Here is a 27,239-nt window from a genome sequence, read left to right on the forward strand (position 1 = left end):
CTTTCAGATTTTTAATGTTTTTATTAAATGAAAAAAAAAAAACAAATAAACGGAAATGAAAAGCGAACCGAGAGATACCTCGTTTTAAAGCTCTCGCAGCTCAATTGCTTGTAAATATGTGGTCTATGCTTCAGTCATTTATAAACACTACTATCGTGTTTTTTTCTGCCGTTTAACATAAAAATCACGTCGTCCCTTCTTGTTAATTTGTCCAAGGATAAACACTCGAAAAAACTCCGGCAACAGATGAAGTCCTGCGATCTGTAGACCGTGTGACCAGTGACCTGTGGTCATGTCTACCTTACCGATCGTGCATCCCGCATACGTCATGAAATTATCCACATTGACCAAGTACTTTTTTATCCAGGGATTCTTTACACCCTTCACCAAGAACTCCGTCATATTGGTGTGTACAAATGAAGGCCGCACGGTTTGAACTTCTACACCGAAAGGACGCAACTCCTCTTGCAGAGCCACCGAAAAGCTTGTCATGTAAGCTTTCGATGCGGCATATGTCGCCAAACAGGGCGATGGGCACACTGACGCGATTGAGGAAACGTTGACGATAAGGCCTCGTTGCCGTTGTTTCATTGAGGGTATTAGGATGTTGCACAGTAGTGTTGCAGCGGCCACATTTACATTTATCAAATCCCAAAGCACCTGCTGCGATATCTCGTCCACGAACATGGGCGTATCGTGAGAAATGCCAACATTGTTCACTGTCCAAAGGAATCGATGCGAACGTTATTGCCAATGAACATTTACAACATTCAAATAATGTTAGGAATCTTACCCAGGATGCCTATATCCAACGGAACGAGCGCCTTGGCCAGATGTGGATAGATCTCTGGTCCCTTGGAGAAATCTGCCACCACTACTTTCGTTTCCACGCCATGTTTCGATTTGACTTCAGCAGCTACTTTGGCGAGTTTGGCTTCATTACGAGCTACCAACACTATCGACATACCCTTCCGGGCGAGATAATGTGCGTAACCCTTTCCAATGCCATCCGATGCACCGGTGATTACTACAAAGACAATTGAACGATTGGATTAATAGAAGCAACTGGAGGCAAGAATGAGAATATATGATACTTACCGGCCCATTTGCCGTAACGCTGAGCGAATTCTTTACGGAATATTAATTGCGTGAGACTTTTTAGTACCAGCAGTACGGGAGTACGAAGATTTTCGTACAACCAAACAGTACCGGTGTACAGTCCGATCCAAGTCAGTACTGAACAGAACATCTTCACGTTTCAAGTAATCGATGCCTACTGCGATACGTGCAGTAGCGAAACCTATAAGTTCGTTTTATTTATCTGCCCACATTCGGCTGCTGATAAGCAAAATACTAATCATTATAAGAGCCAGAAATGCACGGCAACATAACGCTATAGCGATAACCGTTGATTAGCACAAACGCGATTAGGCTTAGGTTAACGAAATAATGACGCGTAAATTTGAGATTCAAGCATCATTGTGTAGCAGTGAGTTCCAGAGCTTGTTCTCATTGCTTTAGCGAATTATATTTATTCTGTGAGATAAGATGTAAATCTAGCTACTAAAGCTGCAGTTGATTCCGTATAACACAATGAAGCATGAAGCGCTATCAGGATTGTACTTTCTCTAGGTTTGTAAGAAATTTGACGAATTTTGAATATTTTTTCCTGCTCATTGATTTTATGAAATGCTCTCCTCAAAGTGACAACAAACCCTAGCGAAATGAATATGGATCTCCAAGGACTTTGTGATAATGACTACGATTGTAGAGAAACTGTATTGGTGTCTTTAAATGTGTGGAACAGTAGTTGCAATCCCAAATTGTTCCAACTTGAACTAGAGCCTTCTTGAATACCGAATCATTTCAACAAGTCCAATGTCGTTAACAATAACTTATTTATGTTCATTAATATTTACAATAATTATTGAATAATAGTAACCTTGGCGGCCCGGTGGCATGATGGTAGCGGAACACACGAACGGCCCGAACCAAAATCCCATCCGGACCAATCCCCCGTAACAAGGACTGACTATCCGGCTACGTGGTAAAATAAGTCGATACGGCCAAACCGTTCTAACGAAACAAAAAAAAAGTATTCTTGAGGGATGCTTCAGATCTGAATTGTATGAAAAGGTCTTCTACGCGAGCAGTTCGTCAGTACGTCTTTAGTGCCGCCAAGGACGGTAAGTTGTTACGGAAAACAGACTATCAGTGATGTTCTACTGTGATTACAGCTTGATTTTTAACGAAGAAATCGTTTCGTCCCTTCTTGTTAATTTGTCCAAGGATAAACACTCGAAAAAATTCCGGCAACAGATAAAGTCCTGCGATCTGTAGACCGTGTGACCAGTGACCTGTGGTCATGTCTACCTTACCGATCGTGCATCCCGCATACGTCATGAAATTTTCCACATTGACCAAAAACTTTTCTATCCATGGGTCCTTTACACCCTTCACCAAGAACTCCGTCATATTGGTGTGTACAAAGGAGGGCCGCACAGTTTGAACTTCAACACCGAACGGGCGTAACTCTTCTCTCAACGCTACCGAAAAGCTTGTCATGTAAGCTTTCGATGCGGCATAAGCAGCCAAACAAGCCGACGGGCACACGGACACAATTGAGGAAATGTTCACGATAAGGCCTCGTTGGCGATGTTTCATCGCGGGCACTAGAATATTACACAACAATGTTGCAGCAGCCACATTCACGTTAATTAAGTCCCATAGCATCTGCTGCGATATCTCGTCCACAAACATGGGCGTATCGTGGGAAACGCCAACATTGTTCACTGTCCAAAGGAATCGATGCGAACGTTAATGCATGCTTTCAAAACATTCAAACAACGATACGAAGTCTGGAATCTTACCCAGGATGCCTATATCCAACGGAACGAGCGCCTTTGCCAGATGTGGATAGATCTCTGGTCCCTTGGAGAAATCTGCCACCACGACTTTCGTTTCCACGCTATGTTTCACTTCAATTTCAGTTGCCACTTTAGCGAGTTTGGCTTCATTGCGAGCTACCAACACTATCGACATACCCTTCCGGGCGAGATAATGTGCGTAACCCTTTCCAATGCCATCCGATGCACCGGTGATTACTACAAAGACAATTGAACGATTGGATTAACAGAAGTAACTGGAGGCAAGAATGAGAATATATGACACTTACCGGCCCATTTGCCGTAACGCTGAGCGAATTCTTTACGGAATATTAACTGCGTGAGACTTTTTAGTACCAGCAGTACGGGAGTACGAAGATTTTCGTACAACCAAACAGTACCGGTGTACAGTCCGATCCAAGTCAGTACTGAACAAAACATCTTCACAGTTCGAGTAATCGTGGCCTACTATGAAGCTTAAAGAAACGAAACCTATGAGTGCGTCTTTTACAGTGGCGAATGAAGCTCGTTGGTCGAAATAGTAGTTGAGGCCTTACAGGTGATGGTCGCATGGACGCAATACTTCAAACGCTAAGATGGTCGGAAGGGAAGGGGTGATGGAGGGGCAGGGGTGATCATGTAAAAAACAAACATGAACAAATTTGAACAAGCAAATCGATGAGGGCAAACCAGCCTTACAAGTTAATACAATTTACTGTGGTACACATATTAGGGACCTTGGCTTCTTTGACGCACAGAAGGACATAATTCTAGTAACTAAAAAACTGTATCTGCTTGTTCGTACTTGTTGCTCCAGTTTCTCTACAAAATAGGCTACATCGTCGAGCGCCACTCATTGTAGTTAAAATCTTTATTAAAGACAGTTTGTTTTGTTTGTTTTTTGTTTCATTCCTGTTCCGACACTTACGCACTAAAAGTGGGTGAATTATTAATTAAATGTATTCGTCTCAGTAGTCGCCGCCGCTACTCACATGCAACCTATGCAACCAACAGCAACGACGGTTGCAGATGAGTCGGGAAGCTTTTGAGGCAAACGTTTTCAGTGCTGGGGAGTTAATTCGGCTTAATTCTATGCTCAGTCATTTTCGTACGCTGAAACATTTACTGCGCTAGCACGCGATGCAAAAAAAAATACCCCCCACACGATATGCACTCGAGCGTAGCGAAACATTTCAAAGGAAACGAGCAAGCATAAGAGAATTGGGGTTTGGATGGCAAAAAAAAGGAAAACGGGGGAAATCGGAGAAGGTAGTGTGAATTTCTTAATGCTAATCCTAAAACCTAAGGCGGTTCGTGCTGCTTCGTGTACGCACATACAATTTTTTGTTTGTTTGTTTGCATTTGTAAATGTGTGAGTGTGTTTGATTTCCCTAACCGTCGTCGTTGGGCTTTCGTTTTAAAATGTTATAGCTTACTTAGGTTTCTAATTGCAGTCACAGATGTTTGTTACGAAATATAAATAACCATGCTCCAATCGAGTACGCCGGTTGTTGGAGCATAAATGTACGAAAGGGATAGTATACAGCCGGAAGAAATGATGTAGCAATGAAAAGAGAGGGGAATTCCGAGGAGCTATGTTTTCAGTTCAGTCAACGATACCATACACTACATGGTGATGCCTGTTGCACCCCGACGCTCAGAAGCTGTCCGTTCCATCTGCTGATGTTGGTGTATCATGCGTTGCTTTTTGAACTCTCGCTGCAGCAGATACACGAGTGCACCGATCAGTATCACAGCCAGGCAGGCGGATATAAGCAGGCCCGTCGCATCGAACGCGCCACTGGAACCGCCCGAAGATCGGCGTTGAGAATTGACCGTTTTGGAACTGAGCCCAATGCCACCGGTTCCTTCGCCATCCGCATTAGCATCGTTCTCGGACAGATCCTGTCCATACTCGTCCAGCTCGTCGATTAATCCGGTCCCTTCGTCCGTTTCGGCCCGCTGCTCGTTCAAGAGCCGTGCGTAGTTGCTGGCATTTTTCGTACCGGAGGTACGTTGATTTGGTGCCTTTAGTGTCGATAGTTCATCACTCTTCTCCCCACTGGTTGCTTTCTTCTGGCTGTCTGCCTCAACGGCGGGAAGTTCTCGCACTTCGGCCGGTACGCCCGTATCCTCCTCCACATCATTGTGCTGTTCGGCTGGTTGGTCCCGTTCGTCTTCCGTTCCTTTCAGCACCAAGCCACTTTTGTCCACCATGTTGAACTGCCGGACACGTGCATTTCGGCCATTTGCCGGCCACCATTCGGAGGAGGGTACGGGAGCCGCCCCACCCTTACCCGGCAGTGCCAACCGTGCCCGCACCGTCAGGGTGTCTGGTTGGAAGGTGCAGACTACTACGAACCGGCGCGTACTGTGCGTCAAAATGCCCAGGTTCTCCTGGACGGTGATGTACGTCTCAACGGTCAGATCCCGTGTGCTCACCTTGCTGCCACACTTCTCATGATCGATCCGCATCGTGTACGATTCCTGCGGGCTGGTTGCGTCACCCTGTATGCCACAGTTACCATTTTCTGCTGCAATGCGTCCACCAAAGTATGGTCCCGTTTCTACCTCGATTTCGGACGCGTGGGGCAAACATTGAGTAGCATGGGCCGAAACTAAAACGTGTTATAGAAAGTAAATTAGTATTTCAAAATGAATGATGTAAACTGAATGATGTAAAGAATTGCCATTTACAGGGTTTTCGATATTATCTAGCAGAGTCGGAACCATTTGTAGCTTTTCACATTTTTTCAAAACTTTCAGAGTGTCATTGGAGAAATCTTGGAACAGAGTCAGAGTTGCTTTTGGTGTAAGAACCGAACAAATCTCGGCCCATTTTAGCTCAATTTGAACCGATACCTTCTGAGAAATCATTTTCTCGGACTTTATCAATAAAGCAAAATCAATTTAAAATCTTTTTTAGCCTTTTGCACTAAAAGTTTCGCAAATGTGTGAATGTACTTTGTGCAGAACCTTACAAATGGTCCAGAATTCTTAAATGTTTTAGAATTCCTACCATATTTTAATTTAAGTTAAACAAAATTCAGACATAGCTCAAACTTTGCCACTTGAGCTCGAAAACCTCTGTGTCGGGATGTGAAACTGAGCTCGCTCAACTCATCCCGCTGACCACTTACAGCCCTTCGTTGGAATGATGATCGTTTGGCCATGGTTAAAGGCAGCCATCGCAGCGTTCTGGTCGCCATCTTCACCCTCATCTGCCCGACCACTAGCACGTTGTTCGCTCTTCTTCGCTTGAGGCTTCACGTGGAACGAGTACTTTGTTGCCATCCGGAGATTCTTCACCAACAGCGAATACTGTTTACTTTTCCTGGCGAAACGGGAGAATAAAATGGTTTTGCTTCACTCCTCCTTTGCCTACAACCCGCTCCGCCGTTTGCTTCACTTACCCACTATCACCTGACTCATCTGTGACGATTTTCGACCGGCATCGATGAGGTCCCCAGTTCTGCAGCTCGCAGTAGAACACGTTGAACGACCGTGGACCACGCGACGAGGACATTGAAGTAGAGGAGACGGGAAGTTTTACCGAACGTCCCTTATAGCCTGCCGGCCGTCCGTCATCATCCTCATCCCCTTCATGTACGTTTTCCACCTCCCAGGTGAGGTTCACCGATTTGTAGTCCGGTTCACCGGATAGCGATCGAATCTCTGCGAAATAGGAAAACATGCCATTGGCAAAGAAAATGCGTTTGTTAGCATTAAACGAGGTGTGAAATGTTGTAGAAGCGATAAGCCGTTTTTTTTTGGACAGCACCAATGCCTTCGTTTCGCGTTCCAGTTTTTACCCGATCCATATCCTATCGTACAGGAACTTCAAGGTGCGTGTGTGTGTGTGTGTGTGTGTGTGGATCCCAAATTTGACCTATTTGCTGTTAACTTTATGGCGCACGACACGGGCAGAGGAAAATAAGTTTATGGCCGCGTGTGTTGTGTTACACATTTGATGGCAAAATATCGTTCGCGCTCAAAAGACACACCAAATAGCGCCCCGTTCTATTTCCCCCGTACATGCAATAAACCATTATGACCCATCGAATTGCGGTGATCGATCGTGCGGAGCAGCAACAAAAAAAAAGACAGGAGATTTATGGGATCCACTAGAAACATGGACGATCGAGTCTCGTAAGTGCCCGTAGGCACCATGGAACATGGGATATGCAAACGAGTCATAGAGAGAAGACGAAAAAAAAGCGTACGATCATAGTATCAACTGTCTGCAAATAACTGATCAAATCGGTTCGAAGATTTCATCTGTTAGAGATCCACCAGACCCGATGTTGCTGCTCCGGCACCGGAGGTACAGGTCACACAAGACGCCTATCGACCCCGACATACTCGCTGATAATCGGTTTGGCAACCGGTTCGATCGAACAAACTGACGCATCGAAGAGAAAATTAAGATCTACGATGCGTTTTCCCTTCTCGATATGGTCGTCATCCAGTGTGCTTAAGGCACCACACGCCATCATCAGAGCCGTTATCGTTCGTTATCGTTGTACGTAAGATTTATTTTTGAGGTCAATTGCTGTATGGCCTTTTCGAGATGGGTCAATCCAATACGCTGCCTTTCTGTGTTGTTTAGCACAAGCTTTTTTTCTTAAATAGGAATACGATTTTGTTGCTGCACCCTTAAACTCGATAGTACGATTAAAATCCACATATTTACTGTTATCAGATTGTGTTTTATCCGTTATAGAATTTTTCGAGCTTCCCTAATTAGCGTTATTACCCTTTCGCGGGGAGAAAAAGTATGGTAATTTACTAACCACACACCCACGGACAAATGGTGCTGTACGGTAACAAATGGGTTCTCCATCTTGTTTCCATTGTGTCACTAGTAACGAACCCTAACCCGCAGAAGAATACTTAGCACACTGACATACTTTCTTGTTTCTATGCTACTACCAGTGCCACTACACGCTACCTTTAATGATTTCAGCATAATGACCTTGAGCGATTGGGCCAAACCGTTAGTTTTCGGTGGTTCATTACACAACAATGGTGACCTCCTCCCGTGGGACGGCAGCTTCCCGCGGAAGGTTGGTTCGGAAGACAGAATTATGTTCCACTCTGTTGTCGCTCCGAAACAAGGGACGGTGGCTAATCACTGCACACATTTCTCCCACGAGCATGGCTTCAAATAAAGGGGAAGTTATGTTGGAAACCATGTTTGATCATCCATTCAACCCTTTTGGACAAGATGATGGGTTGAAACTAATTCCGGGCGCAATGAACGCGGGAACCATAGAGTAACGTGATCTTCTTGTTGGTACGATCTTATCTTGCTACACCATGCTAATCTCATGAGACTAGACGCCATGTTTATCTCGTAAGAAACGTTAAAGTTAAAAATAATTTGTTTGTTCCATTTTGAGGGATAATACACGAAATAATTGCATTCACAACGTCCTAACGTGGATCGTTGAAGAAATCTACTAGTTGCCACTAGTTGTTTTTGAGGTGATAGATATGAAACTTGAGGAGATAGATATGATCTTATGCGTAGATGTAAGGGTTATAAACTTTAGTTTCGACATAATTTTGTGTATATTTTAACGCATATTCTTACCACATTAAAATCTGTTTTAATACAAAAGCAGTAAAAAATATAATAACAGTTATTGTTTCAATGCCCGACGGATCTTGCGGTGGAGTTATCAGAGGTAAACTATTTAGGTTAATTATTAGCAGCAATACAAGCATGTTACACACAGTACGGTAGTACAGTGATCAAAACGCATGCAATAAATGCCAGATACCGTGAAACATACATTAAATTCTACATTCAGGGCAATTGTTAGCACTTCCTTATGTTGGTCACTAGTCCGGTTAGAAGTAGCACTCTCCGAGCGGTGCATTACATGATCGTATGGTATGTGACCATGCAATATCGCGGATCGGTTTACCTTCATGTTTGAATGTTCCCAAAAAAAAAGAAAACAAAAGCCCTCCCCAGACGCACTTCAATCAACCATCGAATTTCCTCACTTTCATTCCATCGATCGCGTCTACCTTTGACGATACACGCCCTCTAGTTCCCACGTGCTGTACACGCCACAAAGTTCCAATTTCCCATTAGTGGTTATATCGACACACACCAGCTCTCACCCACTCAAATCCTCCCGGGAGCCCCTCATCCGATTGGTCAGAGGGGATGATTGCCATTTTTTTCTTTATCTTCAATTTTCGATTTTTGTATGTCAGCACCCGGCCAACCCCTGGCCCATGTCTCCGCGTGTGCGCTTTAGGTTTTGGGTTTGTAACCGATATCTTCTCACCTTATTACTTGCAAGTACCCGGCTGGCGATCGGTGTCAGGGTCTATCTTTTCTCGCTTCCTTTTTAGGGGAACATTATCGGTGACCGCGGAAGTGATTCATTAGAAAGAGGTTAGCCGTAGTCTCGCGGTCCTGCCCAATTCGGTACAAAAGTAACCCCAACCCCCTTTTTTCAATGCCACTTCCACGTCCACACGATCACGATCACGGGCGACGATCTTAACAAGACGATCACTTTCAACCGCCGTCACCGCCGTACGGATGGCTCGATTTGCGAGCTGATTTGAAATAAAATGGATACCTGATAAAGCAAAATTACACAGCGCCAGCCCCCAGCCTAAGGCGACCTACTTCCGGGGCAATTGGGAAGAAGCGATCAAAACTCGCCGAAAAGAACGGTTCGCACTGGAGCGCGGTATGATGATGGAAGAGGCCAAAGGTAAAAAGATAATTGCCCTCGTAGTGGTGCCCTCTGCCTGCGAAACCCGATGCTACCCCGCCCACGGAATAAACTTTCAATCTCTCCGATTCGGTTTTGGCGATATTGAGCCGGCAAATGGTTGATCTTTTGATAAGATACCCTGTATACTGCGGTGGAAATTGCAGTTGAAAAAACACTTTCACCGAATGAAATCCCATGACTTGGTGGTACTGTAACAATTCTGCAAAGTAGAGCACTCCTTTGCAACTGGTCGGCACCGGGGCCGGCACTTTTCGCGGATCGATAAAATAAAGTCACCAAGGAAACAGGAAATCGGTGAGCAGCTCCGTGTCACTTCATGCCGGTGATAACTCATTAGGTAACACAAACACTTGCAAATTAAGCCCCCAATACAAATTCCCTTGTTTGCCGAGCGTGATCGTTCGAGCGGTCTGCAGTGTCGGCGAAGATCGCTGAAGCACACTTTGACATTTCGTCTGACAAGCCAACGATCTCCAGGCGTGAGCTTATTCCAATGACCCGTTTCCGAATGCCTAGCGCCAAGAACTGGCTTCCGACCGACCGACAGTCAGCCAACCAGATCAGCTCAGCCAGGGTTGGATTATTCAGGGCACGTTCAAGGCTCGAACCTGGCCGTGGCGAGGTTAGTTGGCCGAGAGACTGGTACAACAGCCAGGAACGACTCAATTAGTAACATTAACCTATATCTAAGCCGCGCGTGCATTTGCGAACGGTGGCAGCTGCAAAACGGGATGAGAGAGCGTGAATAGGCCGCCCCAACAGGCCATGGAAGCAAACAACAAAAAATGCTATTCATTTCCTACCCATTTGCGTTCCCGCGTGCTCCCGGCCAGCACAGAAACCGAAGTGTGCAATGGGAGACTGAGCTGCCTGTTCAGCAGCAGTTTCAGAAGTTGCAGCTCATCAGCGTCCAACGGAGCAATAGCTCTCCGGTGGGCCACCGAGGTTAAAGGTCCACCGGATCTCGAGGCTCACCGGTGGCATTAGCAAAAACCTGAATGGTAAAGCGCAGCCGGCAGCCGTGTACGAAATGGTTCGAAATGGAAATTGAGGTTGAGAGTGCATCTCATTAGACTATCCCAAGATCACCAAGAAGATCGCCCGGGAGCGTTCCGTTTTCCGTGCCTTGGTGCGTCTTACGGAACCATCACGTGCACAACAGACGGTGAGCTGTCTAGAGTGTCGAACCCATTAATCAACGTCTAGCAATAGCAGCAACAACAACCCAAGAGAGGTAAACATTTTCCCAGCCTCGTTGGGAATCAACGTTTTTTGGGGGGGGGGGGGGGGGGGGGGGAAGAGTTCCATCACAGCACTTCCTTCTTCATCTCCGAAATGACCTTCCGTTTGGTTTGGTTACGTTCGTTTGTGGAGGTGTCTAAGAATTGGATTCCATATCTGCCAATTTCATTTCTTTCCAAAACGATCCAAAGCGCACGAAACACTCGTTTTTCGCTTTACGGAGCCGTACGGAATCCGATATTGCCAGCTCGGGAGAAAAAGCTGATTCCAAAGATTGCAAACACTCGATCGTACATTATTTATATTCCCATTGTGGTCTATTTCAATGCAGTCTCACCGGTGAATCGTACTGGAGCTACAAAAATTGGCTCATTTCGGAGGCATTCTCTCTGTCTTGCTGTCCATCATTCTAGGGTACGCTTCGAGAACTATGCCATCTAAGATGGTCGGCCCGTATGGATGTAGATACAAATCCAGACATTCAGGTTGATTCATCTCCCCGGGCGCTGAGCATACGCTCTCTATTTATGCACTTTCGCGTCGTGTGGTTCAAAAACCACACACTGCCATTGTTTTCCGTTACCCTGCCGCCGGTTGCATTGTTCTGCTGGATGCATATTTTAGACCTCCCACTCGTGGGAGGTCCGTTTGCTTGAACAATCGATGCTAATTATCAGACCGACTGGGGGGCTTCTGATGTTGCTACCGGGAAGGTGTTGCTGCAGAATTCACACCGTTCGAGGACCAAAGCCCTCGGTCGGTCGATGGTCGGTGGTGGTGTTTATAGTTGCCCTGTAATACACATCCACGCCGGGGTTCAGCTGTGTGGAGATTGTGACTTTGTAGATTTATTGATACGTCAGACGAGCTGAATGAGTCGTTTGTGTGAGTCGTGTGTTCTCTGGATGGATCATTGCACTCGCTATGCCAAACACACCGCTTGTTCCAACGACTTTCACGTCGATGAAGCAACACTGCATTGCGAGGGGGAGGATAAATGATGTGTGCAGAAGCAAAGCAGCACATAACAACATCATGCATAGAGATCTCCGCTAGTTTGTTACGTGTAGTTAATTTATTATAAACCAGCACATATCATCGCGACTTTCAGGTGGATCTCTGCGAATGAAGGCTCTGATCCTCTGTTTAAGACGATCACTCCAAACTTGATCCTGTACAACCTTCACAGCTTTGAACAAATTAGGCTGTCAATGAAGTATATCTTGCAAGAGCTGGGGTCCGGTCAATAGCAGTAGCAAATGGCCGAAACTTATTCCCAAATCGCTCAAATGCGACCAAGGAAACGAGCTCTGGGGCTCCAATCCCTAAATCAAGATCCACTCCCTGTCTCGTGTTGACATTTTGTTTATTTTGTATTGCACTTGAATTCTTCATTCATGATGAAAGATGCGCTTTATTTCTTCATTCGTAATACCTACACTATCGATCACTTTCCTGCGTTTGATAACAATGTGGATAGTGATCTTCTTCCTTCTTTCGTTATCGTCACAACAACCTCAAGAGATCTTAGATCTGTCGTTTTTGGCTCTCTTGCAGCATGGCAGATTAGGTGAATGCTCCTTTTGGTATTAGAAATTATGAGTATTATTTTGTCTTCAAGTTCGTGTGAGCTAGGGTTACAGTGCGTTAACTCTTCGCCGTGAAAAAATTTGTCCGCACAGCTCCCAACCAAATGAGCTTATTCGACACAACACAGTACACACCGTTCATTAATAATGCAACGAGTCCACCTTCTATTGCCGTCTTACGTCAACGAACCGCGACACTTGTTTGCGCGAGGCTACCGACTAATAATAATGATGGTTGGATACATCAGAACACGGCCTCCACAAGCCCTCAATCAAATCCTCATCGCTACTTCTTCATTTTTGCACCAGAGGGCAGGGCGCGTTCCGCTGTTGTTCGCTTTCTATCGTCATTTACTTTGTCTTCGTTTTGCCACCCCCGGAGCAGTACAGCGCTCGAGGGAACACACCACTCGACCATATCCGACCCAATTCTTCGTCTAACAAAGCGGACACCTTATGCCGGGAGGTGCATTACGTTTGAACTGGGCAACAAAGCTGTAACTGTGCAGGTCTGGCTGGAGGCACTTTGACGTGCCACAACCAGGGATGCAGCAGATCCATCCGAGGGCTTCCCTTACCGAGGGGTCATTAGCGTGTGAGGGAAGGGTTGCTGCTCTGAGGCTGTTTGGAATGGTTTTAGCATGCACAATTATTATCCCACCATCCGTTCTTCCGGCTAGCCCGTTTCGCATCGCTTCGCTTGTGCGAGATCTGGATGGAATGATAAGCCAGATCAGCGATCAGCAGACGATGAAACGACCAGAGAGAGAGAGAGTGCCATAATACAATTTTACATGCAAGATTACAATCCACCGGCTTCGGGCGTTGTCGTGGTGGAGGATCACCACACCGCGGTTCTCAGAAGATCTAGGCAAACGATCTGTCAACCTCATTGTGTTGATCTTGTGTTTCTCGCTGTTCACTCTCCTAAAAGCTCTCCTTATTTTTTTGTTGTCGGTGCAATGTTGCTAATGTGACTTAATTATTCATATTTGTTTTTTTTTTTTGTTTTTATTGTGGCCCACCACAACTCCACATTCCCGTACAGTTATAAAACAAACAGAAAGTTGTTAATCTCTGTGGGGTGCAGAGCGACTCACTCGCATCAACAAACACACTCGCGCCCCAAAGAACATACTTTTACTTTGCGCCAGTTCTGCGCCTGTACAGATACAGCCGACTGAACTCAATCTTAACGACCAGTGTTCCAATTTTCAAATCCTCACACGCATTTTGACTTTCCTCGCCGGCCGGTTGTACAATGTCCAGCCACCACCCTTCGACTTCGAGGCTTAGCGTTCGCGTTAAAACGAAGCGAAAGGCGTGGAGCTTTGACGGCTATAATTAATTGATGTATTATGTGTACCCGGCCGTGTATGTCTTACAGACAGGAGATCGGCCACGGCCATGGTCACGAGGGGTAAATATGCCGCTGCATCCGAAGGATAAGTGACTTCCTCAAGCAGGTCAATCACAGTCGCTTTTCACTCTCGTGAGCTGGAATTGAGTCCGCCCAACCAAACTGGTTCCGTGCAATGGCGCTGTCCGGACATCGGAGCTGCCAGACTCTGCTGCAGTCCCAGCGATGGGGCGTGTAAATTATTATTTTATCCCCGGCTTGACTCCCTGCTCGCTGCGTACTGCCACTGCCCGCAGCATCGAAATCTGATCGGACAGTTCGGCCACAAAGTTCGGAATACGCTTTGCACCCTTTGCGTGTCACATCCTCGTGACGTGCCGGTTTACGAGTACCGAATACGATTATGGTTATGGTTGTGCCGATTGTGGGGACAAAGACGCGCCTGTCGCACTGTGTTTGCGTGCGCAACGGGAACATGCTGATTCGTCCGTTTAACGGTCGAAAGATGCATGATCATGAAGCTACAGTACAGTATTGGAAACGGGGTGAAGTTGTCTTGGCCAGCCAGTTCTGCAAGTCCAGTTCCACTTTCCAGGACTATAATCCTCGATCTTTTGCCCGTAGCATCACGCTCCGTACGCTTGGCCCGCTGCAGGCCATTTCTCGTTGAATTTTAATTAAACTTCAGCCTCGCTAACGTATCGGACGGATGCCGCATAAAAATAGAGGCAGAATATTCCCCGGGCATGCGAGAGCTATATGGGCGGAAAAACAAACCCATCCCATCGTCTCGGTGTTGCAGCCGGCGAATCACGCGTACGGTGACGATGACGATGGTGGTGGTGCAACCAAACGTCACCAGACAGCATAATGGATGGTAATGGATGCGTATTCGAGCCCGTAATCGAATCATGCAATTGCAGCGAAGTTTGTGGCCAGCGTGTGGAACGTGCCGTCGTGCCGTTCCACTGCACTCCAGTGTGGCATTTTACGAAACGGTTACTCCGGGTGATACGATCAGGATGACACACTACGGACACTCGTGCGCGGTTTGTGGTGCTGGACACCTGGATGATATCTCTATTTTTCCGGTTCCGTGGAATGGAAGTTTCCAATAAATCATGGCGATGAGAATGTGGACTCGCTCTGCTGGTTTTTGGAAACACAGCCGGCACAAGGTGGCCTCCACGAGCATCGCGCGGTGGCGAGAATTGGGAAGCGTTATACTTTCTAGCGCTTCGAACCATATGTCAGCGTTCGTGTGCGACTTTACGATTAAGCATTATCAATTCCACACAAATCGCACATTCGGAGGGGAGAGGAGCTTTTCGCTTTCGAACCTGTTTGAGCGGACAAATTCTGTGTGGATCTTAATTTGGTGATACATCAAGAGTTCCCTTTATTTAAGTAGCTATAAGGGAATGTTAAGCATGGATTAACATTTTGTTGGAAGAGTTGGGCTAAAGTTAGTAATAATAATAAGAATTTTATCCGAAGTTCATGAGACACTTCGCTCCGAAGTTAATCACTTCTTCAAAAATAGCTTCAGGTATTCTTATCTTTAATTTGATAAAAAATCTTGGGATGTTGGTCCCAAACATTTATCCAAGATGCAGGTAGAAATATCTCTCTGGTTCTAGCTGTAACGCTGCGTTCTCTATAATGGACACGGACCAACAGGTGGTGTAGGAGCCGCGAATTTACTTCTTTCTTAAATCACTCTGGGTATTCAATCACAAAAAAATTATAATAAATCCCTTCATGAATGCTTCAAAAACTATTCACTCATTCATCCATATTGCAGATGCGCAACATCAAAGCTTAGTAAGCATCAAGATCTTAAAATTTTCAACATATGCTCGGGCACATTCGGCGACTTTCTCAATCATCATTCGTTCCAACCTTCGCATTCTCCAAACATCCAAACGAAATACTGCACGATGTGAGAAAGTTAGACACCATCCTACCTCTGCAGCATGGCATCATACAGCGTTGAACTTGAACTACAAGCAGGGTGAAGAAAATTAACGAAACGACGCAAGAAACGATGCTGATTTCAGTTCCGGTCCATGACTAGCACACCTCGACAACATGCTTGTTCTTGGCCATATTCTGCTTTTAGCATTGAGAAAAAAAAAACAAAGCAATAGAAAACAAATGTTCTTCGGATGTCGGCCCCGTCGGGCTCGGATGGGTCGGAAAAATGAGCGCAACAATAAAAAAAAAATGGGAAGGAATTAGAAAAATGAGTGCGCCAAAGGTGTAGACTTCTGCTCGCGCAAGTCTGGCGCAACACAATTATGTCCGCCAAAGTTGATTGCTTCAGCTGCTCCGCGTGGCTCGTGGAGCAACAACTGACCGTCACACATACGCGGTGGGTTCTGCTTGCGCCAAAACCATATGCCAATTGCACACCGTTCAAGAACAAACAGCAGAAAAGAGGTAGAGAGAGAGAGAAAGTTCATTGAATCGCACACGGATGGTGAACACATTTCCCAACCACAAACATTCGAAGATATGGGGAAGGTGAAGTTTTGCGCTTTGTTTGATATGTCTCTATGCGCTGAGGGGGGTGGCAAAGATTTTCACACCCGATTCATCCGCGTTTCCCCACCCCCACACACACCTTCAACTGCTTCTTGCCACCACGGATGCGATCGCTACGGTCGATAGATAGCCATTTCCCATTGCCATCTGCTGTGGTCGAGTGCCTTTGAAGCGTACACCACTTCGGCATCTTCCGAAGTAAGCTAGACCCGGCTCTGTTGCAGGGTGTGCACGTACCTTCGATTTACTACCAGGCGTGTACCACACCGTGATCGTATCGTTTCAAATTACACGATGAAAAGCGAAACTACAGAATATCGTTCACCGGTAATGAGTCCTACCAGGGTTGTTATGGCCGATGGCCGCGCTCTGCTCGCTCGTTTTACGATGGTTAAACTTGAGCATCGTGCCCATCATGAGCACTTCATCACGCAGCATAGAGATCGACATCGTTCCGTGGAAATGAAGAGCCAGAAACGATCACCGTACCCGGGGGAAGATCGTTGGATTGGACTGATCCGCCTTGGTGGACTTGGGGAGATCGTTTACCTGGGCTTTGAACTAGCTAAGAAAGACTCAACTTCCGGTCCCGCACAAGTCATCATTGCCCGATCGGGCTGGCATCAATTATTCGGGAGTTCTCAAGTTGCTCCATCCCAGCCCAGGTAAGGTGTTTCAGTGGGCAAACTCTGATCACCAACGCTTAGCACAGAACTGCTTCGCGTTCGATGACCTAAAACTCTAAAACTATGGCGTGGAATTATTGAACCACGAGCTTAACACCGCGAAATAATTGTCCGCACCAATAACCCAAACCAATTTCCATATCTCAACTACTTCTTTTCCAGCCGAGTGGCTCGGTAAACATACCGCACGGTGGTCACCACACATTTGCATTATTTCCCGGTGCGGACATACACGCAGAATACGGGTCAACGGGTTGATGAGATAAACGTCTGTGTGGATGTGGTGTTTGTGTTTTGGTTGTATTTGTTTTTTTTTTCGCTCCTTTTGCCAACCACCAGCCTGGGAAGAAGCATTCGAAAACCAAAGTCGGCCACCAGACGACTCGGAAATAGGTCTTCGTCAGCAAACGCAATCGACGCAATCATCTCTAGCTTCTTCCCACAGAGCACACACACGCCGAAAGAAGGTGGACAGGCTATATGGACACGCATCCATTTCGCACCCGGTCCATTCAAGACATCCCGACATCATCCCAGCATGGTTCGGGGCGACCGGGATGGGGGGTCAGGTAAACGGTTACAAAAGATGAGAAAATGAGCCCCCATTAGTGAAGATTTTCGATCAAAACGTGCCAAAAAACAGTGAATGGAAACAAATACCGAACGGTAGAAGAACGATCGAGCCAACCAACAAAAAAAAAAACCTCACCTCCCTGGCAAACAGAACCGGTGGTTTGCCGCAGATCGCCCAATTTCGTGTGGGGGTTTTTGCTGCGGTTTGGACTGGTTTTAATTATAAACACGTAAATACCTTCCCGGCTGTGGTCGAAAGAAAACAGCGATCGATCGACCACGAGGTGCGCGATCGGGCATGAAAAGGAAACGACTCATCGTGGTTCATTTTGCCGCCGCGGACGGAGAGCAGGGGGACCGCACCGGTAGAATGGAGCGTAAGGGCAGGTACCCGAAAGGTACCGAAATCAAAATTGCACCATTTATCGTTTGGGTGATTCCGGAAGAACACCGATCGGAACGGAACGGAGTAACCAGAATTGAACGTTTTACTGTACACGGCACACGATTTGATTTAACGGGTCCGGGGTGTGGGTCGCTTTAAGGTGTACCACAGCATCTCCCGTATCACAAGAAGTGAAAACAACCGTTTTTGGTCACAACGATCCGATCACGGACCATTCCCTGGGGCTCGGGAGAGAATGGAAGGTTGGCTAAGGGCAGCCTTTCAGCCCGGCTGTCCGTGAAGGGCGTTGATTAACCGAAAAATTAAACCAATTCGTGATGGGGGGAAGGTTTTTTTTTCTTTAGGCCTCTCTGCCTCCGTAATGTTTATCCTGTTTTCTTGCTTTTGGAGAAAACAAACCCCTTTGCTACTGAATAGTGCAGAACCGTCACATGTCGAACGATGGCGCATTGTGCCCGCCCGTTTTCACGAGATGTGATGACCATTACGGGGCCGGGCAGCTGTTTGCGGTGCCTTTATACTGATTGCTTTCTTTGTGGGTCACGCTACACAGCGCTACGGTATACTGGTGAGATTCATTTTCGGTAGGACATCGCCATAAATGTCATCCGTTGTGGTTACAACCACGGTCGCTTTGTAGCTGGGAGTAAACTTTTCGACATGCTCTATAACATTACTACCACATCGTAATGGTTAGTTCGACACCTTTAGTGAGTAGTCATAACATTGAGCCAAAAGACAATCAACCGTATAACAGTATAACACAGTGTTGTGCTTAATGAATTATTGGAGAAGCATTCACAAACAATCTTTAGTGAGGAGTCATTCCAGTCACTCTTAACGGATTCATGAAGCTTTGGTGACTTTTGCCATTGAAATTAATCATTGATCCTTGATTTTTGCCATTGAACTTGGAATTCTCATGGTCTGAGAATTCCCCACAAAAGTTCTGTTCTGAGAGACCATTGCGAAAGTTGACGATCTTCGATTAAATGTGACTTTCAACCAGTCAGAAATTCATTTGTTACCAGGAATATCTACCGTATTTTTGAGCAATTGAATCCTGCTCAGATGCATCTTGAGTGGTATTTTCACATAACAAAGTCCATCCCGTCCAGGATCTTCTTCACTATTTGGACAGTTTCTTCAATCTCCAGAACGAACGAGAATAGATCACTCTGTCCGCGATCTTCAAATTTAGATTGTACTGTACAGATTACGAGAATACGTCTCCTGTTGGGAACACTTTTGTCTGAGGAGCCAATAAGATGGGAGAAGACTTTATAGATGCTATATCTGACGGAGTGCCTTAGCCTACTAACATCGCACTTGTCCTTCCAACGAAGTTTCTACAGGAGTTGCTCTACTGTTAAGTTAACAAAACGCAATTGCTTAAAGTGATGGATGGTGAAGAATCTTCAAAAATTCCAGAATCTTCCAAGTTCACAGTCCAATAAATAAAAGACCAGAGATCATATTTATAACTCCAGATCCTACGATAATGTAAAGACCTAAGACTTGCAGTCGGCGAAAGAAACCGGCTAACCGCAACATGTTCCGGGTCGAAATCGTATTGAATTACGATACGTCTGTGACATGGATGCCACAGGAAGGACCAGATCAGTTGTACATCAATCATTATGGCTAAAGAGCACCACCGGCTGCTCTCACACTGCTGACTAGTTGGTTGTTGCTGATCACCGATTGCCGAGGAAATGGCATTAGTCGAAGCAAATGCAGTGACATCAATCATGCAACGAACCAAACAAACAAACAGACAGATAGGAAACACTCACGCCAGGCTGCGTGCATCATCCTCCCGCTCACGTCGCAATTAAAGACGACACCCTCCGTGACGGCTGGTGCACTAATAACTGTAATCTGTCACACTTACGCTGCGCATGTGTGCAGTTTGTCGCCACTTGCATCGTCGGGGTAGGTTGTGCGTGAGCGTATGTTGCTCCGCTGGTTGCGATTATTCAGCATCAGACAAACCAAACAAGACACAGTTTTTGTGTTTGCGTCCCGAAGCGAATGCGGAAAGAGCCATGCGAAATGACTCCAAGTACCAGTGTATATCAGGTGACGTGCACCGGAGCTAATTGCAGATAATTGAGTTTGCTCCATTACGAGGATGATGCGGTGCGTTGCGCAATGTGCGCTGCTATTGTAGCATACTTTTTCGTCCATTGTGTGCTCCGAAAAAACCGGGCGTTTATCCACAAATAGTTGAACCTGTGCGAAGAAGTGCTATACCACTCCCGTTTCGCAACCTCACCCACGAATCATCGCGATCTTCAACGAAAGATCGCCCAAGCAGACACTGGCGAGCAAAAAAGGCACCTTCGGTCTTGTGCGATCGTGATCTTGTGAGTGTGTTTCAAAAGGGCGAAGAATTCAATTTTCTTCATGCGTGTCGAATGCCATACGGCAGCAACTCGAATACCGTTGCCTGAGGAATCATCAAGTACTTCGTGTCAGCTAGCCCCCTTTCTGCCAGAAAGGGTGAGAGGGGTGCTTGACAGCAGTTAAAATAAAAGAAGAAGTACTTAAAAAGATAAAACACGGATGTTCTCGCGGCACGCAGCCAGATAACTCGCGCGAAGTTAAACCCTCCGCTCCGAATTTCTTCGGTGTCTCGAAAGCACAAAAAGGGCCCACGGGGCGGAAAATCACCCGCAAACAGGGTTCACGAACAAACCACCAACCGGTCCCTTTCTCCCGGTACCGTCGCTAATCTGTCGAGTGAAGTGAAGTTCTTTCACTTCCAAATGGAATGCAACGAGTTTCTGCACGGTCACCACCCACCGAACGCGCTTGTCGGCAAACGGTTCGTACGATTCTTTCTTCACCCTTTACAAGACCTCAAAAAATATGATTGCTTCTTTCGGGGTCGCCTTTCTAACCCCTGCATTGCATTGCAGTCAACTTCTAGGGCGCAACAACTCCATCCGAATGTGCTCTTTTGCGTGTAATTCAATTAAATAATCTTCTGCCATTCTTAAAGTCAATGCCAGGCTTCTACGGCAACCTTTACGGCCGAGTAATTATTGTTCTGTACCACGATCACCACAAACAGCTACGAGACCTGGTTTTGTTCTGCTACCGTTCACACTGCCACCAGATCTCCGATGCAGATCAGCATCATCATATGCAAACATGCAACGGCCACACAATCACACCAATCATTAGTGCGTACGGGACGAGTGTATGTGTGCGAATGCGTGATTGTGACTGGCGCATAATTGCGGTTACGCAACCGCAAACGGCAGGTAAATGCACCATCAACCGCCATCGCGCATCGGTGGCTGAAATGTTCTCGCTAATGTACCCGCTGTACCGTACAGCTGGGAGGTAATAACGTACGCCAGGTCATGACACAACGGGGATTTGGAAGGGAATGCTTGTTTTTTCCGTCCTCTGGCACATTTAGTGACGGACAAGCTAGAATGGGAGAATGCGAAACGAAACGTAACGAAAGCTAATTTGCGTAACATTCAACCAACCTGCCAAAACTGGCCACGAATGGCCACTTTAAATCCAGACACCAGGCAGCACACAACAACAAGACAACTTTGCCATTGCCGCTGTGTAGTACCCTTACCGGTTACCGGTTGCAATTTACGGTAGACATTTGGCAAGACAAATCATCATCCAGCATCTAGCGCGGGGCGCGTTCGACTCCTCACCTTGCGGCAACCCACGTTGGACCCTAATGAACACAATACGATCCAACCCCTTACGGGTGCACAGAGCATGTCGTGATGGGTGGAGATCTGCACGAGATCTTCCATACCCTTCTTGAGGGGGGCGGGCGGGGGAAGGAAAACAAACGCAAATTGAGGCTTCTATTATTCCCAGCAAACAAGGCCTATTTTGCGTAATTACTAACCCAAATCTCGCTCCCTGAAAGGTTACGGTTGCGTATTTCGCGTACATTGGTGCGCATATGCAATCATCATCCAGCGGGAAAAGCCCGAAAGCTCGCCAAAGTAATGCCTAAAGTGCTTGTAGACGCACGCGCTATGCTTGTAACTGTTTGAAAGGTTAAGAGAAAGAACGTTACAGCTTGCTAACCGTAGTAGTGTCGTAATACGTTAGAATGTAAGTGCATTGTGATCGTTAGAATTGCGGAAATAGACCAAACGTACAACTGAGCTCGATCGAACAGGAAATGTTCGTTGGGAATTGGGGTTAAAGAAGTGAAAAAGTTGGAGCGATTTTCGGGTTCTTTTCAAGTTGAATATTTAGACGTTGATGCGCAACATTTGTTACCTTTAGGATCTTGTGTTGAGAAAGAAAATCTTGTAAATTAAAAACTCTTACAAAGAACCTTCTGGGTACAAAGATCAACAAAAAAGATCATTTATCTTCAGAGATCTATGAGCCTCAGAAAATTCATGATTCTCAAAAGATTTAATGAGGAGTCTTCATGAGATTCTTTAGAGCTTCATGAATCTTCGTAACAGTCTTCAAGATCTGAAGATGCATGAATCTTCATAAAAGAGATTTACAGTCATTCAATCTGGTTAAGAGATACACTGAACATCATGAATCTGCATCACATTCACCCAACCCAAAGATTATCTTCAGCAGAACGTTTAGATATTGAAGAAGAAATTTAAATGCGATTGCGTCTGTCGCAATAGCTTAAACCAACGTCATGGGAGCAAAATATCCCAGAAAAGGATTGTAAAATGAAGACTAACGAGATATATTCGATGAAGCACACAAGAAAAAACTCCTCCAGGCAAGCGATCATAAGATCGATCAAGCGATTACGGTAGAATATAGCTGGAATGCGTACAAAATCAGCATAAAACATACGTTTAATTTAAAAGCTTCCCGAGCCATAGAACTGAGCGACTGAAAACCACCCTTCCTTTGCAGAGAGAGAAAAGGGGCAGCTGAAAGAACGACCACCACTCCCGGCGGTGTTTAATTTTTGTTGCACAAGCCGAACCTCTGCGAACCAGGCAGTAAATAGATCGAGCAACAATGTGCCCGGTGTGATTGCGATTGTTGCGCCTGTTACCGCTGGTAATTAAACTGCGTGTGAAACAGTTCCGCTTAGTCCCGTTGAATTAAACACGGACCCACCCTTTTGGGCCGGGGTGTGTTGTGTGCAGCACATTCTTTCTTCCCCGAAATACGGCAAGATCGCGCTCCACCGTAAGGCACTCTTCGCCACCCCTTGGCTTTGCCGTTAAAACAAAAATCAAACCGATGAAAATTAAATTTACGAAAACAAAACAGCAGCGGCCCAAAATCTCATCAAACTAGTTCAGCCCAGCCGTTTTAGTGACCGACGCCGAATGGGTGTTCGCCGTTGAGAAGGTGTGTATAATTACGACAAATTATTTCACTCCAGCGGCGCCACAACACTTTGCACAACAGCAAGAAAGAAAAAAACGATGCTTCGATCCTAACTAACTGTGAAGCGGAGAACGGAAGGGAACGTACGGTACGGCCAGATTAAATGTGTGAAAGTGTAAGAACGGCAGCACGGCGTTAGAAAGGTACCGTTCGACAACGAAGCGCATCAAAGCCATTTTTGGCGCGATGGCGCGAACTTACAATGTCGATTAAAACCACACAAAGCAACGCCACAAACGGCTTAAGATTAACGTGGAATGCCAACAAATCTCCAAAGCTTTTCATCGCTCTTTCTTTGTTGAACGACCTGTGGCAGGAAGGAGATTTATGCAGTCAGGTGTGAAGTTTTGATTGATACCTTTTTTGCACCTCTTCCATCGTCTGGGGGCTCTTAATTTGTGGCAGATGCACAGTTGAATGAACACGCGTTGCAGTCGATCGGCATATGCTTCCATATTCAAATTAGCTTATTTGCATTTACTAAGCCACTCTCTCGGCTCAACCGAAGATGGTCCGGAGTTCCGGTTGACTTTTACCAGCCGATTTCCACATCAGTAGTTTGCTCCTTTTTTGTCTTGCGAGCCTTTTACTTCGATTATGCCTCTTTAATAAAAGCGTCTTGAAAGTAAAGTAGGTAGAAAAGAAAGGAACACCCCTCTCTGTCTTCTTTTGCCGAAGAATAATTTGAATTAATTTTTCCTACCATGATTCCATGGAGCTTTTTCTACATCCGTCTCGAGGGTGCGTAATTGAATCATGGCGACCGGGGCGCTCCAATGTCTCCCGGATCTAATCTAACGGCGATTGCAGGGCGAATAGAATTTCCCGAGGAAACCGCGACCGCGCACCCCATTGTGCCAAGACTAATGACGATGCATTCCACCGCGTTCCGGAAGGGCAGTACAAAAACCGGCTGAGAACATTTCACCACCATCACCGAGCGCGCCCCCCTTCCGGGTTGGTGGTGGCCCAGTGTGTTTATGTTGAGAACGGAACAAAAGCACAAAACAAGAGGCAAAAGGTCGCCCCCGGAGAAGAATGGGGCATGGAAAACAAACCTTCACCGATCCGATTAATTCTCCCCTCGAATATACCAAAACGGCAGGGGCAACAACAACAACAAAAAAAACCGGAAGGAAAAGAACGATTCTCCCGGCGTGTATTAGCGCATTGTTGTCCGCTAATTGTGACACTGACCGATGCTGACAATGGGCAGATTTTAGTTAATGTTTTCACTCGGAAGCGTGCCGCCGGAGGGGGAAAGGTAGTCGTTCAATGACACTAAACAACGGCGGCATACAGAGCGGGAAGTGTCCATGATGCGCGCTGCGGTTGATTTAGATCAACGAGACAGAACCGGTGTCCAAAAGAAAAATTAATTCTTAAATTGCTGCACCAGTTCTCAGATGTCCTATTGCTTCCCACACTAAATGAGACACCGCGCGTCGTTGATCGCGACTTTCAACCTATCATCTTCGGGTTTGTTTTTTGGGTTTGCCTTACATCCCGTTAGCTTAAGAATAGCAACAACTCATTAGAGAGATATGAAATGGTTTAGGAAATGAATCGGTTTGATATCTAATAGCCATTTCCTTTCCTTTCTTTTTTCGAGGATTATCTTCATCGTTGAAGATGAGCTTAATGGAAAATCACAATGATTATTGGCTATTTTTATATGATTATCCCTAATCCAATGCAACTAGCTGCAGTACTTTCCGCCGCCGACGGATGGCTAGCCTTTTACCCTTTTTTAAGCTTAATTGATACCTTTAGATTTCCATGCTTCCAACCAATTCGTTCGCTCTCGATCGTTGGAGTGTAATGAATGGATTGAAATTAAAGCTCATTTTTGGAGGTTTGTTCCCCCAATGCCTTACACGGCATTCAAGATTAACTCCCAACAAGGGCCTATATTCATTAACTCCCCGAGGCAATAGAAGACTTGATCTGAACTTCAACATTTTCAAGGGCTTCGGCATTGACCGAGCCTGCATGTTTTATGATGCAATGAAGCTCAGAATAAAGAGAAATCGTAATGATCGGGGAACAGTTAAATCGAGGTTAGGTACTTACCGAAACCTTGAGCATCCTCTTGACCGGAAACGGGCCGTGCTGCCAGCGCTACCAGTGCGACCAGCAGTAGGTAGCAGGCTACCGCCGAAGTGGTCGTGCTGCGTCGATGAGAGCACCGGTCTGCGGTCATCCACTCGGCGCTGAATGAGTAGAACAACATTTTTGGTAGCGGGTACTGTAACTTCACCAGTAAAACACTTGCTGCTGCTGCTGCCTCTGCAAACCGGAACGATCTGTGTCAATTGGCGCAGGCAAAGGGTTTTGCGTGTGATTTGAGAAGTGTTTGCACTGTACCACAACAGCGGGCCACACACTTCGCTTCGGTCAGGCACGTTGTCTAGAGCGTTGGCCTGCTGCCCATATCGCTATGTGGGTTCCAGTTGTGACGAGATTCTTGTCTAACGGGTCAAGTGCAGATATGCCGGCAAACACCACACACAGACACTAACTAAACACACGCACACGCACACGCACACGCAGACAAACACAGCACTCTCTGCTCTAGTTCAATGGACTCGATTACCACGATTCACGATCCACCATTGAACCGACGTGTGACGGAGTTGATTATTTTATAGCATACACACTTGCATCCCCGGCGATACCACAAACAAAAGAACAAATCAACACGAGCGCGTTTGTTTTTTTTTTCGTTGCTTTCCTCACAATTCTATCGCTTCACATAATCACACTGTAGCTGAAAGGCTCACCAGCCTCACACGCCGGGCTTCCGTTCTGTTGCCGAACAGAACGAACGACTTCAACGGTGGTATACGCAACGAACCCCAAAGATGGGAGCACAACAAGCGACCGGTAATCAGTAATCGAACTGTCTTCCACTGTCGTCTTGTGGCCTTCCTGCCCTGTGGTCTTCCTTTGTCACTAACGTTCAAGAACGGAGACCGCTCGGGGTCCGGAATTAGCGTTAAAGGAAAACTCGCGCGCGCACACACACACTCGCTCCTAACAGGCGAGCGAAAGGGAGAAGATTTGGATCGAACAAGATCTTACGGGGTGGCGTCTCTGGTGGTGGGAACCACTACGTAACAACGATACACTTCTCCCGCAGGAACGCAGGAACGCTGTCAGCAAACAAATTGCACCCGTCGTTCGTTCGCACTGGGGATGCTGCACTGGTGGCTGGTGGTTCCTTCTCACCCTTGAATTTCCCTTCCCAGGGCGGGGGGATGAACAAAACAGGCACCTCCACGAGCGACGAGAGCCGTTAGAATACCGGCCTCCGGTAGCGATTGTTAGCGACGGGCAAAACTGGTACGGGAACCGTCCGATCGAACGTTCATATTGCAACTAACTCGCGCAGCTGCGCAGACCATCGCGTACAGATCAGCGGTGTGCGCGCGCGCGCATGTTCACTTCCGTCGACGGGCGCGCGTTTTTCTCTATTTTCTCACTTTTCCAACCACGCTAACCACGTATCTGGTGGCCGGGTGGGTTTTCTCCCGCTCTGACTGTGGACCATGTTTTATTCGATTTCGATCGGCTGCTCGTTTTCTCTCTCTCTCTCTATCTCTCTATCTCACTGTTTTCGTTTATTTTCTCTCATATTTGGAATAATTTTAAATCGTTCGTGCGATTGATGCGTTTCATATATGCTGTTTTCTTAAATTGTTTCTTTCATTGCTCAACCCAGCGATGATGGTGGTGGTCTCATTAGGATAGCAAACGTCTAAAGTCTTTACTAAAAGTAATGCTTGAGGAATTGAACGGATGTCTT

At 46.3% G+C, this 27,239-nt stretch overlaps 3 protein-coding genes across 3 annotated transcripts; all 3 read right to left on the reverse strand.

Annotated features, from left to right (window-relative positions):
* Positions 1 to 150: 150 nt before the first annotated feature.
* Positions 151 to 1,249, reverse strand: LOC128304823 (inactive hydroxysteroid dehydrogenase-like protein 1). Its single transcript, XM_053042060.1, has 3 exons — positions 1,099 to 1,249; positions 794 to 1,027; positions 151 to 719 (listed from the first exon to the last, which is right to left on the reverse strand). Exons 1-3 carry the CDS (start codon positions 1,247 to 1,249, stop codon positions 151 to 153), a joined length of 954 nt encoding a protein of 317 aa, XP_052898020.1.
* A 962-nt stretch (positions 1,250 to 2,211) lies between these two features.
* LOC128300406 (inactive hydroxysteroid dehydrogenase-like protein 1) lies at positions 2,212 to 3,326 on the reverse strand. Its single transcript, XM_053036447.1, has 3 exons — positions 3,176 to 3,326; positions 2,871 to 3,104; positions 2,212 to 2,792 (listed from the first exon to the last, which is right to left on the reverse strand). Exons 1-3 carry the CDS (start codon positions 3,324 to 3,326, stop codon positions 2,212 to 2,214), a joined length of 966 nt encoding a protein of 321 aa, XP_052892407.1.
* Positions 3,327 to 4,141: 815 nt separating this feature from the next.
* On the reverse strand, positions 4,142 to 25,875 carry LOC128303416 (uncharacterized). Its single transcript, XM_053040358.1, has 4 exons — positions 25,505 to 25,875; positions 6,299 to 6,560; positions 6,026 to 6,219; positions 4,142 to 5,503 (listed from the first exon to the last, which is right to left on the reverse strand). The coding sequence occupies exons 1-4, from the start codon at positions 25,662 to 25,664 to the stop codon at positions 4,512 to 4,514; spliced, it is 1,608 nt and encodes a 535-aa protein (XP_052896318.1). The 5' UTR covers positions 25,665 to 25,875; the 3' UTR covers positions 4,142 to 4,511.
* Between the last annotated feature and the right edge of the window lie 1,364 nt (positions 25,876 to 27,239).

This window comes from Anopheles moucheti, chromosome 3 (assembly GCF_943734755.1).
Source record: "Anopheles moucheti chromosome 3, idAnoMoucSN_F20_07, whole genome shotgun sequence".
In the NCBI taxonomy this organism is placed as follows: Eukaryota; Metazoa; Arthropoda; class Insecta; order Diptera; family Culicidae; genus Anopheles; species Anopheles moucheti.

Excerpts from the sequence above, each read along its gene's own strand:
- LOC128304823 (XM_053042060.1), bottom strand. The coding sequence starts at position 1,249 with ATGTTCTGTTCAGTACTGACTTGGATCGGACTGTACACCGGTACTGTT. Across the intron at positions 1,028-1,098 it reads GCGTTACGGCAAATGGGCCG|TAATCACCGGTGCATCGGAT; the intron begins GTAAGTATCATA and ends TTGTCTTTGTAG. Across the intron at positions 720-793 it reads GTTGGATATAGGCATCCTGG|TGAACAATGTTGGCATTTCT; the intron begins GTAAGATTCCTA and ends TCCTTTGGACAG.
- LOC128303416 (XM_053040358.1), bottom strand. The coding sequence starts at position 25,664 with ATGTTGTTCTACTCATTCAGCGCCGAGTGGATGACCGCAGACCGGTGC. Across the intron at positions 6,561-25,504 it reads AGAGGATGCTCAAGGTTTCG|AGATTCGATCGCTATCCGGT; the intron begins GTAAGTACCTAA and ends CCTATTTCGCAG. Across the intron at positions 5,504-6,025 it reads CATCATTCCAACGAAGGGCT|TTTCGGCCCATGCTACTCAA; the intron begins GTAAGTGGTCAG and ends AACACGTTTTAG.
- LOC128300406 (XM_053036447.1), bottom strand. The coding sequence starts at position 3,326 with ATGTTTTGTTCAGTACTGACTTGGATCGGACTGTACACCGGTACTGTT. Across the intron at positions 3,105-3,175 it reads GCGTTACGGCAAATGGGCCG|TAATCACCGGTGCATCGGAT; the intron begins GTAAGTGTCATA and ends TTGTCTTTGTAG. Across the intron at positions 2,793-2,870 it reads GTTGGATATAGGCATCCTGG|TGAACAATGTTGGCGTTTCC; the intron begins GTAAGATTCCAG and ends TCCTTTGGACAG.